General features: G+C 32.4%; 1 protein-coding gene across 1 annotated transcript; it reads right to left on the minus strand.

Annotated features, from left to right (window-relative positions):
• Window positions 1-743: 743 nt before the first annotated feature.
• On the minus strand, window positions 744-15,805 carry LOC108915933 (structural maintenance of chromosomes protein 2-like). Its single transcript, XM_018722092.1, has 4 exons — window positions 15,521-15,805; window positions 15,144-15,455; window positions 1,185-1,295; window positions 744-1,136 (listed from the first exon to the last, which is right to left on the minus strand). The coding sequence occupies exons 1-4, from the start codon at window positions 15,686-15,688 to the stop codon at window positions 744-746; spliced, it is 984 nt and encodes a 327-aa protein (XP_018577608.1). The 5' UTR covers window positions 15,689-15,805.
• Between the last annotated feature and the right edge of the window lie 196 nt (window positions 15,806-16,001).

The following is a 16,001-nucleotide window of genomic DNA, read 5'->3' on the forward strand; positions in this document are numbered from 1 at the left end:
TGAGGAAGAAATGGCAGGAATCGACATTGACTCCAGCGACCACGAGTTTGAGGGTGATGAATCAGAAAATGAAATAGATAATAGATTTTTTCACACATTTATTGTAAAACTTAAAAAATAAAAAAATAATACATATCTCATATCGCACAAGCTGAAATTTGGTAATACAATAGCTAACTTAGTAAGTTAAATGAAAAAAATGCTCAGCTTTATATTTAGTGAAGGAAAAGTGCTCAGCTTATAAAGTCAAAGATGTACGCCACCTTCAACTCGTCAGCTGAGCACTTATACACCGCAAAAACTTCAGCGGACAATTTTTTTCGTATAACTGATTAAGATGACTATTACTTTACCAAATTTCAGCTTTTGCGGTATCAGTTTACCTAGCGCATATTTTTGACTTATTTAGATGAAAAGCTGAGGCATAATCCCCCACTCTAAAGTTAGCTGATTGCGTTTTTTCGTTTGTTTATAACATAATCAACATGTCGACAAAGTCTCAGCTTTTGCAGTATTAGTTTTTTCTAATGACTATTTTTCGTGTTTGGGACACTGCCGCAACTATACCCCCTGGAAGTCGCGAGCTGGAAGTCGATTCTCTTACTAGTGACACCAAATGAAGCGTACGAAAACTTTTCAGCTTTTGCTCTTTTGGTCATCAAAAAAGGTCGCTGGCTCCCGGGTTATTATTAAAAAATATTGTAATTGCCCATATGGAATGGCCAGAGACCTAGTCAATCATTTTATAAAGATCCCATGTGGTTGTACCTTAAAACAAAAAAAATCCAGAATGAAGCAACTTTTTCCCCGTTTTTCAGTCTAGTTACTGAATGAATTAAATCAAGATAAGTACATACAGATTCAGAATTACTAGCAAGTTCCTTCATATCCTGTTCTAGCTGTATAATTAATTGCTTGTTGTTCTCAATATTATTTTCCATATTTTTAATACGTTCTTGTACAGATTCTAATTCGTTTTTAGCATTGGCTACAGTTTGCTTTGATTGAATAAATTGCCAAACTTCATATAATCCAAGCATGTGTTCTAATTCTCTGTTGACACGTTGATATTCCAAATATTCTGCTCTTTCCTCACGCAATTTTTCCAATTTTGGGGATATTTCTTCTGTAAATATCTACAAATAAATCATTAAAACATACCAAAAATAATTTTACAAATTTACCGTGTGAAATTCTAAAAGTTTGGCATCTTTTTTATCAATTGTTTTTTGTGCTGCTTGTCTTTTTACTTCATACATCCTTGTACCAGCTGCTTCTTCCACCATAGCTAGTATCTTTAAAAAAAAATGGTCTATTAAATAATTACATTTTCCTAAATAAGAAGCAATAGATGGCCTTTAAGTAATGATATTGGAAACAACTACTCTGTGAATTAAAGGACACTGTGTGCCAGTATAGTCCACGGGCCCACGTACAAAGAAAAAAATGATTACCAGCAAGCTGTAACTTTGCATGCAGCTTAAGTTTGACGAGTCTCCCAAAATTTGACCACGAGGAAAATTCAACAGTGGTAAGTTTTCCCGTGATTTTCAGGAAAACATGTCAATCTGGCATAAACATGGATTGTTATGACCAGCACTTTTTTTTAAGTTTAAATGAAAGATATATTTTTTTAAACCCCCTAAAAAATCTGTCCGACAAAAATGTTGATATTTTGAGTTTGTCCCCCATCCATATGTAGATTTGGTGACATTATAGTTGGTAACAACCAGCAAGCTGATTTACGCATGAACCTATTAGCTCGGGACCACCCTGTATAGAATTTTTTTGTAATTGTATAAAAAAATAAATTTAAATTATATATATTTATTTTGAAATTTAAGAAATTTAAACAAATTTTTTTTATTCATATATTTTTTTTATTAAATATAAATTTTTCTTCTACATCATGCGTAAGTATTGAAACCGCAAAATTTTATCGTTTAATTTTGTCGGACAAGCAAAAAAAACCGGTTATTTTTTTGGGCCATTTAATTTTTCGGTTTATTTTTGCTTTTTTTTAAATGACGCTTTTGTCCGACAGCTGGTTATCACCAACCATGTTGTCGTTAAGTTGACATCTTCGGGGCGTCCCACTGCAAAACTTCTCAAGAATTTTGTTGGACAATTAGATACTTTCATTTCAAATCTTTATTACCAAACCCTCCCAGAAAAATCAGCTTGCTGGTTGTCACCAACCATAATGTCACCAAATCGACATATTTAGGGTGGGGGACAAACTCAAATGACCAACCTTTTTGTCAGACAAATTTTTTAGGGGGTTTAAAAATATATATCTTTCATTTAAAGTTAAAAAAAAAGTGCTGGTCATAACATTCCATGTTTATGCCAGATTTACATGTTTTCCTGAAAATCAAGGGAAAACTTACCACTGTTGAATTTTCCTCATAGTCAAATCTTGGGAGACTCGTCAAACTTAAGCTGCACGCAAAGTTACAGCTTGCTGGTAATAATTTTTTTCTTTGTAAGTGGGCCCGTGGACCAGTAGTTATTGTGTAGCAATGACAATTAAGATAGGAATGACACTTGAGAATCCGACGAGGACACATATCCAACAACAATCTAACCTCATAGTGCACAATTTTCTATCTTCCTGTATAAAGGCAAATTGTAATTAGTTTATTCAATAATGATAATATTTTTATAGTGAGGCCATAATTTAAAGTATGTATAACATACTTTGTAGGTTATATCTCACTCATGTGTGTGTATACAAGTTGATTTGTAAATGAACCAACAAATAGTGATAGGTGCATGTAGTAAACCTTAAAGTACAGTATTTTAACCAAGTTGCTTTGTTTAGCCGTTAGATGACGTTAAAGTTAATTCGTTGTCTGATTTTAATAAAATTTGGTATGCTATAATAGTACTCTTTGATATAGTAACCGAAGCAAGTACATTTACAGAACTGAACAAAATACTCCCCAAGTAATTTTTTTGATAAGTGGTCTTACCACTTCAGTTTTTATTTTAACATAAAGTAGAGGTTTTCTCTCATTAAGTAGTATCACTAATTTTCAATATATTTTATTTTATATGTAATTAACTACAAGCGCTTAAAGCATAAATGCCCTAAATGTCGATTTTTGTATAGTCAAAACTGAGAATAACATTTTCTTCCTCATTAAGCTGAATGTTTTTTGTATAGCTATAAATAATATATTTCCCAAACTATCTTGCAGAAGGTTGCCTTCTATCAGAGAAACGTTGCTGATACTTTTTTTGAGCCGCCAAACTATTTCCATTACAGAAACCATAAATAAAATGCATATCGACATATTCACGGTTAATAAAAGCATGATGGTTCATGGTTGTAAAAAAATCAAATGAATTGCAAAGTCAAGTACAAAGATCACAACTAAGAAATGTATTAATCATTAGTATCATTACAACGAAACTGTCACCATGAAAGATGCCTACTATGTGAAAATGTTTAAAAAATGTTAGTTATGAGCCATATATTATTTAAAAAATAATTATTTCTGACTAAATACCCAGAATTCGAAAAAAAAATAGACATTTTTTCTTCATTCTTTAAAAAATAATATTATTTGCTTGATAATTCAGGCACAAAATTTCTGTTAAGGGTAGTTAGAAAAAAAAAACTATCCTTATTTATAACCAATTTTGATAAAACTTATAATAGTTAAAAACCCTTATGGTATGATTATTACTTACAATTTTCATTCCATTATCTTAAACAGAAAGAAAGTTATTTTAAAAAATATCCAAATGATAAACCCCTTTGTAGGGCCATATCGTAGTAACGGTGCTCCGGAGGACAAATGTTTATAGGAACTTTTTTTTAAAATTTTTAGCTCTACTTTCACCTCCTTAAATTTTGTACCAATTTTTCCAACCACCCTGTATATTGTGAGCATAGAGCTTAGGGTGATTTAAAAGATCTGCTACTTCTAATAAAACCTAACATATTAGTGCCTTTTGCTACATCATAATTTATGCGACAAATATAATTTAACTGTTGAAAATAATTCCGTTTTTAATTTCAGACACCTGTTTAAAGTTAATTTGATTAATTGTAAGATTATATTCAAAAGAATACTTATTAACACATTAGCTGCCACAATATATGGGTAGTTCGATCAATATTGCCATGAGTATTTTTTATGTTTAATAGTTTCAAAATATACATATAAAATGTTTCCTGTATATACAGGGTATATTTAAATGAAGGGGCACAAATGATACCATAGATTCCTTAGGTGGAAATAAGTTAATTTAACGTAACATCCTAAGTCGCATAATAAAAAAGATACAGGGTATCAAAGTGAAAAATAAACAATATTTTTTTCTTAATAATTACTTATTGAAAATGGCTAGTCAACCGTTGGGGACATATTTTTGATTTTATAAATTAGTATTTCAGATTTAATACCTCCAGGAATATTAACATCCAAAACAGACATTTTTGTTAATAAATAAAGAATTTATTACCTCATATCACAGTATGATAACAATGGTTATCATACCACAATTTCAGATATTGCTCATGATAATCTTTTATACCCCTACCACCAACAACCTGTGCAAGAATTGACTGCTGCCGATTTACCTAACAAGATAGATATTTGTCAGTGGTATATGCATATTTAAAAAAAAAATTAAATATTTTATCCAATATTTTGTTTGTTGATGAAGCATCATTTCAAAGACATGGTTTATTAAAACCATCACAATACTCATTTATGGGTCTGATCAAAACCCCCACCAAGTTTGAAAATCGATATTTGAGTATAAATTTTGTTTCAATGTTTGGGATTACTTGCTAAAGTTTATTAGTTATTATATCGATCATTCCCTAGGTTACAAATATATTAATAAGCTGATTACAAGGTGTAACTGAAATAAGTATTGAAAATTTCTGAGCTTGTAAAACAAGTCGAAAAATGATGAAAACTTTAGAAAATTTTTGTCAGTGGCGGCTCCTAAGGCAGCTACGCTCTCCTAAAGGGGTAACCTCGGAAACAGTTTTTAATGTGTAACATCCAAACGGCTCGACATTAAGTCACAAAATTTTGGTGAGATATTAACCTTGAAGTGACCTTGCTTCTTAATAAGTCTCATAAAATACATTTCAAAATTTGCTACAGGGGAGTGAGAAAATGCAGGACCCAGGGACAAATTTAATCATATCTATTTTGTAGTCAATTTTTTCTAGTTCCTGACTCGAAAATATTGAAATTTGAAGTATTAAACATAAAAAAGGTCCTCTTGTTAAATTTCACTAGGATGTGCCATTTACATAACAAAATAAATTAATTGCAGTGTGCCATGGGGAACACAACTAGTCTGACAGTTAACAGAAATGTAAAGTATTTTTAGTTTCAAATTTGTTTCATTTGAGTATTCGCAGTGCCGTTTTATAGTAAATAAAAATATCAAATAATTTAAAAATGCAACAGTATACATTTTCTGAGTATGTAGATATGCTTTCGACGTTAGGTGAATGTCATGGAAGCGCAAGAGCAGCCGCACAACGATACGGTGAAAAGTTCCCCAACAGAAATGTGCCCAATTACAAAACATTTCTTTGCACAGAAAGGCGTTTGCGAGAACGGGGTACGTTAAAAAAAAGGAACAATTTTGAGAGAGGCAGACGGGCCCATGTGCAGACAGTTTTGTCAGTTGGTTTTAGACAGGCAAGCCGAAGATCCGATGTTTCTATAGAATATTATTTTTACCGATGAAGCTACCTTTACCAGAAGCGGTGTTTTTAACCCTTCCGCTGCGCAATTACTTCCCAGGTCCATGATCGTGGTGCGGCACTTTTTGGCGCGCTGCGTATATATACGTCCAGAGCAGCTTACGGTAAAATTTACAAAACAAAAATATTTGTTACATACGTTTATAAAACAGAGACACTTAAGTTATTCACAATAAAATTAAAACTGTTTTTGAAAATAAAAATAATTTTATTTTTGAAGAACGTATATATTTAAAAAAATATAACAAAACAAACTAGAATTTTAATATGTTAAAACAAATAAAGGGAACAGAATTAAAACATTAGTTATAAAAAAATTAACGTTTAAGCCATCTAATAATATTTACATGTATGATACCTTTCAAAACAAATAGACAGGCAAAGAGGAACATCGCACAGACTACACATATATCTGGTGTCGCTTCTTTTATTATGTTTTGCACAAACAACGCATTTTCTCTGCGCTGTTTTTTTCTTGCCCGTTGCTGGTATTAAGGATATGAAGTGGCGCTCAGTTAGGCATAACGGATTATCCCCATCTGCAGATCTTCTTCCAGACCTGGATTCGGTTTGTGGTTCGTGATAAACTTCTAACATTTGCTTTATAAGAGCCATTTGAAAATCCAATACAGAAATATTTTTTCCTGTTACAGTTTTGAAAATGGCATGAGAGTTTAGTAATGATAAATCCACAAAGTGAAAAAACAGTTTTTTATACCACTTGATCGATTTGCGAACACACTCCACAGAACTCAGTAGCATATCACTTCGATCTATTGAACCCATATTTTCATTATAATCCAATATGCATGCAGGTTTTTTTATTTTTTCTTGGGTGTTTCTATCTATAATTCCTGTAGGTCTCTGTACATTGGTGTGGAAAGTTGAGAGCATTCTAACATCTCTTTTATCTTTCCATTTTAGAGCCAAAAGGGTATCTGTAGACATGCATTCAACTTGTCCTCTTTCTAGTATTTTTGATAAAGAGGGCATGTTCTTTCTATTTTTTTTTTACCGTTCCGCACGCATTTGTCTTGTTCTCGTGCAAGTAAGAAAACAATGCTGGGCTTGTGTACCAGTTGTCCACGTACAATGAATGCCCTTTACCTAAATAAGGCTCTAGTAAAGTAATCACAATATTTCCAGAGATTCCAATATCTGCAGTAAGATTTTCATTTTTTTTTATTTCCGTTGACGCACCAACATATATGATGAAATCGAGTATATATCCAGTTTTGCAGTCGCATAATATAAAAAACTTAATGCCAAACCTGTGGCGGTTTGACGGTATATATTGCTTGAAGAATACGCGCCCTTTGAATAGAAGTAAACTTTCGTCTATGCACAAATTTTGAAAAGGATACAGAGTTTTGGGGAATACCATTCGAAGATGATCTAGGATCCTTCTAAGTTTCCATAACACATCATTTTCTGGTTTTGATGTATTATCTGCAAAATGGAGCATTTTCAGTAATAAAAGGTATCTGTCCCTTGCCATAATTTGAGAAAAAATAGGAGTAGCTAACAGCTTATTATTACTCCAGTAACTGTTTATTTTATTCTTTTTCACTTGAGACATAAGAAAATTGGTTGCCAGAAAACAATAGAGCTCGGCGGGCTTTGTATCTCTCCAGCGATTTATTCTAGAATTTTTTGAGATTTCTTCGGTATCACAAACATATTTGGCAAATAAATTAGTCTGTTGAGCAATATACTCCATTATGTCTTCATCAAAAAATATTTTGAAACAATCTAATGGGGTACATGACTCATCTAATTCGGGTACTTTACAGCCAGAATTTGTATTTTCAAAATTATGAATCTGAGGATTTAAATTTGAATTTGTCCATATATATTGTGACTTTTGTTTTTTTTTAGGTGTCTCAGGTTGGTCTATAATTTCCTCTGTTTCGGATTCGGAACTAGAGGAAGCCTCAATATCAGCCAAATCTTCCGGAGATACATTTTGATGTTGTTTTTTTGAAGTACTCGGACTTGCAGTTGGTTCATCCTCGTCGTACCAGCCGTATTTTTCTGATTCACCGCTAATATTGCTCTCGTTATCACTTTCACTGTTGGCTAAAATTTCATACAACTCTTCATCCGTATAATAGTGCTTTCGTGTAAAACGTGCCATGTTAAGATTATTCGATAATTACAACATAGTGCATTTATCTACTAATCCATACTGAAACCTGCAACGTGCAAAAACGTGTTCCTATCCCTCCCCCTAAATTTATTTGGGCGGCCGCTTAGCTGCAATTGGCCCGTGTACACATGCTGATTTAGCGTATAAATACGGCGATAGCAGCCTATCGTTATAAATAGTTTTTCTATGAGAAACGTATATATACGCCTGGAGCAGTTCTGACAGAAACGTATTTATACGTCTGGAGCAGCGAAAGGGTTAATATGCACAATGAACATATGTGGGCTGAAGAAAATCCTAATGATCGGAAGGTAACCCATTATCAGCATTCATTTAAAATAAATGTTTGGGCTGCCACATTAGGAAATAATCTATTTGAATATCACGTCATGCCTGGAAATTTAACCGGAGCAATGTACCATCAATTTTTGCCTACTAGATTGTATGAATTTTTAGAGGATATTCCTTTGGTAAGACGAGGTTCCTTATGGTACATGCATGACGGCACCCCTCCTCACTTCAACCGTCAATGTCGACAGTGGTTAAACGAGCACTTCCCAAATCGCTGGATTGGCCGAGGAAATGATGCTGCCGTAAATTGGCCTCCACGGTCACCAGACCTCAACCCAATGGATTTTAACGTGTGGGGTCAAATGAAACAAAAAGTGTATTTCCAAGCTGTTGACAATGAGGAACAGTTGTGTCAGCATATAGAAAATGCATTTAATGAACTCAATGTGGAGCACAAACTATACCGGAACCTATTTTCTTTGGAAAACAGGTTATGTGCGTGTATTAGGGCAAACGGCGAACATTTTGAAAGTTGAATCTAGTCTGTCTTCTTGACTAGGGCACATTTTCTGCTAAACAAATTAAGATATTTGGTTAATTTGTTAAACTAAACTAAATGGTTTAAATTTGTTATAATGTTACGTAGAAGTTTCAGCCGCTTACAATAGTTTAATAAATAATCTCATATGTATCTATTTTTTAGCTTTTATTTATATCACCATATTTTTATTTGTTACTATTAAGAGTGTTAAAAATTTGACATTTCTGTTAACTCTCAGACTAGTTGTTTTCCCCATGGCACACTGCAATTAATTTATTTTGCCATGTAATGAAAGTTGAATTTGGAGCACGTTGGGAATGATTGAAATCGATTTTACTGGAAAACGGCACATCCTAGTGAAATTTAACAAGAGGACCTTTTTTATGTTAAATACTTAAAATTTCAATATTTTCGAGTCAGGAACTAGAAAAAATTGACTACAAAAAAGATATGATTAAATTTGTCCCTGGGTCCTGCATTTTCTCACGCCCCTGTAGCAAATTTTGAAATGTATTTTATGAAACTTATTAAGCAAGGTCACGTCAAGGTTAATATCTCACCAAAATTTCGTGACTTAATGTCAAGCCGTTTGGATGTTACACATTAAAAACTGTTTCCGAGGTTACCCCTTTAGGAGAGCGTTGCTCCCTTAGGAAAAATTGTATTAAAGTTTTCGTCATTTTTCGACTTGTTTTACAAGCTCAGAAATTTTGAATACTTATTTCAGTTAATATCCTTACATAAGCTTAACAGGGTTCTTTCAACTATGTACTGTGCACATCAAAACTAAACGTATTCTATAAAATGCTAACATAACATATTTTATTAATTGCGCATAAACAGGAAGTATTACACACCTCACAATGATGAAATTTACAAATCATCATGACTTCGCTAGTTTCCTCGCAAATAAATAATTTTGTATACGAACTTTTTGATTTTTCACCATTCTTTTCTTGAAAATATATATACGGAATAAATGGTCTGACGCTGAGCTAGGCTCACATCGCCGATATGCATTTCAATATTCCTCGCACACTTATATTTCAATATCATGAATGTGTCTTGGGTTTGCATTTGTATTCACAAAAATATGGTAGGATCTCTGCATTAATCTTGGAAATGATACTGAAAGAAAAAGGCCTCGCTGATGCGACTTCACCCACATCTAGATTAGTCCATGCTAAGCCACAGCCTATTTGAATAAATACATACTTTGGACCCAACTATGTGTGTATTCATTAGAATACTCATACAGTCAATGTGTTAATGTTCCTAATAAAAGTAATAAACAAATATTTATGTCAAGAAAAAGTCATTGAAGGATACTCAAAGAATCTTGGCTATACCTACTGTTTACTTAAAAAAATATGCCATAGGCATACATTAAAAATTTAATGTTATGAAAATGTGAGCATATGTCATTTAGGTAGATAACAAAAACCAGTGGCTCCAAATGGGAACTTTAAGGCACACCAGAAATAGTTGCATAACATGAAAAATTGAGGCCATTTAAAAATACAACTTATCACCCATTGAATAGGTACGACAAAAATCATTAAAAACTACCAAAATCAGTGTTCACAAAATTCATCTGAATATAACAGTCCAATGCACACAATACATATTCAGAATATTTTATCCAATTTGTTTCTATCAACCTATTAGGAAAAAATCATGTTATTTAATCACAATGGGCTTCACTTTACTAAGAAGATGGTACACCATTTTTTTTCAAGAACCTAACCTGAATATATTGGGTTTACTGAATAGTTTATAATTGTTACTACATTTTTATTACAATTTTTGAAAGCTGGAATTATATAGGCTTGCTTCCATAAATTAGGAAAAACATATTCCTCAAAACAGTTATTAAAAATACACAAACTATTGGCACCTCTCTAAATCACAGAAAATGTTTGTATTGAGGAACAAAAAAAGTATTTTATGGAGTAGGAAATGCTACTTTTTTTACTAATCTATAAGATAAACACCATAGTGAACAGGTGCCCCATCAAATATGAAAATAATTGATAATGGTTAATAACAATCCAGAACATTGGATTTTATTTTGGGTTTTTTAAAGGAGTGTTCAGTACATCTGTAGAAAAAAGGAGAATTGATTAAAAGAACAGAATATCACTGCTTACAGTGCTTACGCTATCTTAAAGAGAAGTTTGTAATTATTAGATTAGGATTAGGATTAAGGAATACGACAACCCTGGAAAAAATTCCTAAGAAGCCCTTTCCCAACTTTTTTAATGCTTACGTGATCAAGCAGATAAGAAATACAATCCTGGAATTTTCTTTTGATATTTGCAATATCATTATATGAGTATGCATACACATACATGGTGTTTTCTAATCCTGTGTAGGAAGTTATTTTTGGGTCAATTAACTCCAAGAAAAAAAACCTTAACGAGTGAAGGATCTAAAATCACACCTTACAAAAGGGTATTAAAGAGATAAAAATTACAAAACTGGTATACAAAGGACCCCGCACATACCTTATGGGTTTGAGTTCCTGGTCGATTCGTCAGAATTTTTGATATGTTGTAGTTGACAACCTCCTGATAAAAAATGTTCATAGTCCCAAAGTCCGAAAATAAACAGTTTTCGAGATCTCAAGGATGTATAGTCTCAAAAAATTGAATATTTCCATGAACCTAAACATGGAAACGAGCACTTTTGAAAATAATTATTATACATTTTTTATTATTTATCGGATTTAGATCGATTTGAGTATTCATAACATATATCTGGAATGGAAATCAGTACGACTACACCCCCGGGACATCCCCAAAATAAGGGTTGAAAAAGTAAAATATTTATATCTCAGGTTATGATATTATCCACTTGTTTTTTTTTCATGAATCATTCTATACGGCTAAGCATGTGTGGCAAAATCCTCAAGCTATTTCCACCCTGAAACATCCTCCAAATAGGGGTAGAAAAACCAAAATATTTATACTCGGGTTGTTACGAAATTATCCACCTGTTTTTTTTATAAATCCTTCTGTATGGCTAAGGGCATGTGTAGAAATATCCCCGAGTCATTTACACCCCGAAATACCCCCAAAATAGGGATTGAAAAACTAAAGGGACGTGATTATGTTAGATATGTTATTTGATTTGGGCTACTGACCTTGAAGGTTAACAATCTAGTAAAACTACCTAGGAACGTTTTTGTTCGTCGCATACTTGATGGTTTGAAGCCAAATCATATGATATATAGAATTTTCCGTTCTTACCGAATCTGGGGTAAAGTTTATTTAGAAAATAGGGGTGCCTATTTAAAATTCGTTAAACGTACGAATTTAAATGATAGCATTTGAAAGTATCATTACAATCATATCATTACATTTTTATTTCATTCACTCTACCATTACTTTGTTTTTTTTATCATATCTTTGTTTCACGATTTTGAATTTCGTAACTTGGAAAAATCTAGAGTACTCAACACATTTCATGTGAAGTTACGTGGCGCCCAGTACCCTCAATGATACCAGAAAGTTATTACAATCCACGACCCTAATGCTCTCTGACAAAAAGCTGCCGTATGCTAGTGTTGGATCCCCGATGATCATTTTTTTTATCTAAAGGGACCCTGCACAATGAAACTGTCACCATAAAAGATGCCTACTATGTGAAAATGTTAAAAAAATTACTGTTCTGAGCCATACATTATTTAAAAAATAATTATTTCAGACTAAACTACGCAGAATTCGAAAAAGGTAGGGACATTTTTTCTTCAAAAAAGTCCAATTCATTAAAAAATAATATTTGCTTGATAATTCAAAGGAATAAAAAAAATTCGACTTTCTGTTAAGAGTAGTTAGAAAACTATCCTTATTTATAACCGATTTTGATGAAACTTATGATAGTTAAAGATCCTCATGGTATGATTCTTACCTACAATTTTCATTCCATTATCTTAATCAGAAAGAAAGTTATTTTAAAAAATAACCAAATGATAAGACCTCTTTGGAGGGTCATATTTTAGTAATGGTCCTCCGGAGGACCAATGTTTATAAGAACTTTTTTTACTATTTTTGGCTCTACTTTCACCTCCTCAAATTTTGTACCAACTTTTCCAAACACTCTGTACATTCCCTATTTTGGGGGTATTTGGGGGGGAAATGATTCAAATAGTTTCTCATGCATGCTCTTAGCCGTATAGAATGATTTACAAAAAAAAAAACAGGTGGATAATCTCATAACATGATATAAATGTTTTAATTTTTCTACCCGTATTTTAGGGATATTTCGGAATGAAAGTGCCTTGAGGATTTCTACACATATGCTCTTAGTCGTATAGAATGATTTATGAGAAAAAAGTGTACGGATAATTTCGTAATAACCTGAGATATAAATATTTTAGTTTTTCAACCCTTATTTTGGGGGTGCCTCAGGAGGTGGAATGGTACTGGTTTCGATTCCAGATACATATTATGAATACTCAAATTGATCCAAAAACGATAAATAATACAAGAATGAATAATAATAATTTTCAAAAGTGCTTGTTTCCATATTCAGGTTCATGGAAATATTCCATTTTTTGAGACTTTGCATCCTCAATATCTCGAAAACTGTTCATTTCCGAACTTTGGGCCTACGAACACTTTTGATCAGGAGAGTGTCAACTACAACATATCAAAAATTCAGACGAATCGATCGGGAACTCAAACCCATAATGTTTGTACGGGGTTCTTTCTCAATTAATGGTGGAAATGCTAAGAGGCACTCCCATGAAAAAAAAAACTAGGATTTCAACTAAGTATTTTGGAAACTGAATAAGTGTAGTCTTCTTAATGCTATCTACCTCTAAGAAATGTTATGTAACTTTATTTAAAAAATAAGTTCATGTAGGTATATTTTTTTACAAGCTTTTAGTGACATTATTTTATTTTCGTATTCTTCTCAGCAAATCCTGTCATTTGATACCCATATCATGGGGGTGCATAAAAAATAACTGGTCCGCCATATTGGATTTAGAATGACGTCACTTAGTTAACCATGCATTGTCATCCAAACTAAACGTGTATGCAAAATTTCAGCTCAATCGGTTGGGGATAACTGTTTTAAAATTCAGTTGCAATATTTGACCTATACTAACAAGTCAAGTTAAATAAAAGTTTGTAAAAAAAACTTGTAATGAGACATCTTAAATTTTTTTTTTAATTTAAATTAAGGTTAAATGCAGTTAAACATGCATAGGAGTTTTTTTGTTCAAAGTACATTCTTAAATACAGTATAGCCATTGAAAAAAATGATTGGTGCATATTGCACCTTTGCATATATGCCTATTTTGTAAAAAAAATTTTTTTTAGACATTTATATTTACCGTATTTCAAAACATATTTCGATTAAAAAATTCTTATATTTTTTTTATGAAGATAATGATTTGGATTAATTACCAGTGATGGTATTGCAGACGATTGGCGTCCATCTATTTTTTAAGTAAACAAGAACCTAAGATGTTTATTTTCATTTGCTGATAACATAATCAGCCGTTAATTGTCTGCTAATAAACTCTAAATATATGCATCCTCTATGTCGAATGTCAGAACTGTACATAGCACCGTTCGATAAAGAAATGAATTAGACATATTCCATTTAAAATGCAAAATTTGATACTTTCTGAGGGCCCTCTTAGAACTTGGCACCACTGAGCCATTTCTCCATAGGTCCTATGGTTAATCTGGAACTGAGTCCAACCTCTCTAAAACACCTTGTATATTTTTTATCAAAATAAACTAGATTTAGTTTGTGTCTTATTTAACTAATTTACGAGTAGGCTAAAATATCTAAAAGAGCTACAGAAACCTGGCGCAGGCATACTATAAAATGCAATAACAAAACATTATGAAATACAGTAACGGAAGAATATAAAATACAAATCATTACATTATAATAGATACTTCGACCAAACTCAATCTTGAGTATGACTTTACACATTCTTAGCAATGTCTCATCCTCCAGTCGATTAATCGAACCTTGAGGTGTACTTTGTTAGGTATGACATTAGTAATTAGAAGTTATTCTTTAATATTAAGAGTTAAATGTATATAAATCAAATCATATATATGTATATAAAAGAAACACAATTCCGATATTTATAAACTACTACAGTAAAATCAAAGCTACTAAAGTGGGACCGAAATAACCACATTCCTCACTGACAAAGTTTCCTTTACAAGACTTCATCTGTATTTGAGATGTGAGCATAACTCGGACGAGTCATTCTCATGATTTAGATTTCAGTATCAACTATAGGTACACGGGCATAGAAGCCATTATCTTTTGCTTTGTGGTTCGTAATGATGATTAGAAAACAATATAGATGAATGGTTCAATACAAAATTAAAGTTGAATGAGTAAAAGATGTACCACAGATATAAGTAAAAAAATCTTACCTCGGGAGCCTTCATATTCAACACCTTCGTTACTTTTCCTTGCATAATTAAAAAATGAGGATTATTTACATTTAATTGTATAGAACAAAAAAGATCTTGTACTTTTTTATTAGGCACATTTGTACCATTTATCATGTATTTATTTTTCCCTCCCATAACAATTTGTCTTGTAATTGTAATTTCTTGAAAGTTTTCAAACCCAGGGGGGCATTGAGCTGGATTTCTATTATCAAAAGTTATAGAAACTGTTGCCTTATTAACTCCTGCTTGTCCACTCTTGTATATAAGATCTTGCAAACTTCCTGCTCTAACCTACCAACAAAATTAAGGTTACAAATTAGAATTTATATATTTATTTTATATTTATAAATACTCACATGGCTTAAATTTGAGATTCCCAAAACGAAGCAGATTGAATCGAGGATATTTGATTTACCACTGCCATTCAAACCTGTAATAGCATTGAATTGTTCGTCAAATCCAGTTATTTCAGTCCTTTGTCCATACGACTTGAAACCATCTAAAACGATGGTTTTTATAAACATTTTTTTAAAAACATTCACTAAACACGGCCCAAGAACATATAAAATCTAATAATAAAATGTAAATAAAAATCTACACAACTCCAAGAACCTCAGCGAACGTTATAAAATTTTTGACGGTGAAATGGTCACTTATTTTTTAAATTATAAATTTTGCATTGTCGATGTTACAGATATCTTTACAAACGTTCGTAAACCGCCGCCATTATTCCATGGCTACGCGCCATTATTCTATGGCTAGAAATTGGCCTCAATGATTTGGGATCGAGGGGGATTATCCCTCTTTATCCTGCCTCATCTCGTGTAGGCCTGGACA

This window comes from Anoplophora glabripennis, unplaced genomic scaffold, assembly GCF_000390285.2.
Source record: "Anoplophora glabripennis isolate ALB-LARVAE unplaced genomic scaffold, Agla_2.0 scaffold1879, whole genome shotgun sequence".
Classification (NCBI taxonomy): domain Eukaryota; kingdom Metazoa; phylum Arthropoda; class Insecta; order Coleoptera; family Cerambycidae; genus Anoplophora; species Anoplophora glabripennis.

Excerpts from the sequence above, each read along its gene's own strand:
- LOC108915933 (XM_018722092.1), bottom strand. The coding sequence starts at position 15,688 with ATGTTTATAAAAACCATCGTTTTAGATGGTTTCAAGTCGTATGGACAA. Across the intron at positions 1,296-15,143 it reads TGAATATGAAGGCTCCCGAG|ATACTAGCTATGGTGGAAGA; the intron begins GTAAGATTTTTT and ends TTTTTTTTAAAG. Across the intron at positions 1,137-1,184 it reads AACTTTTAGAATTTCACACG|ATATTTACAGAAGAAATATC; the intron begins GTAAATTTGTAA and ends ATTTATTTGTAG.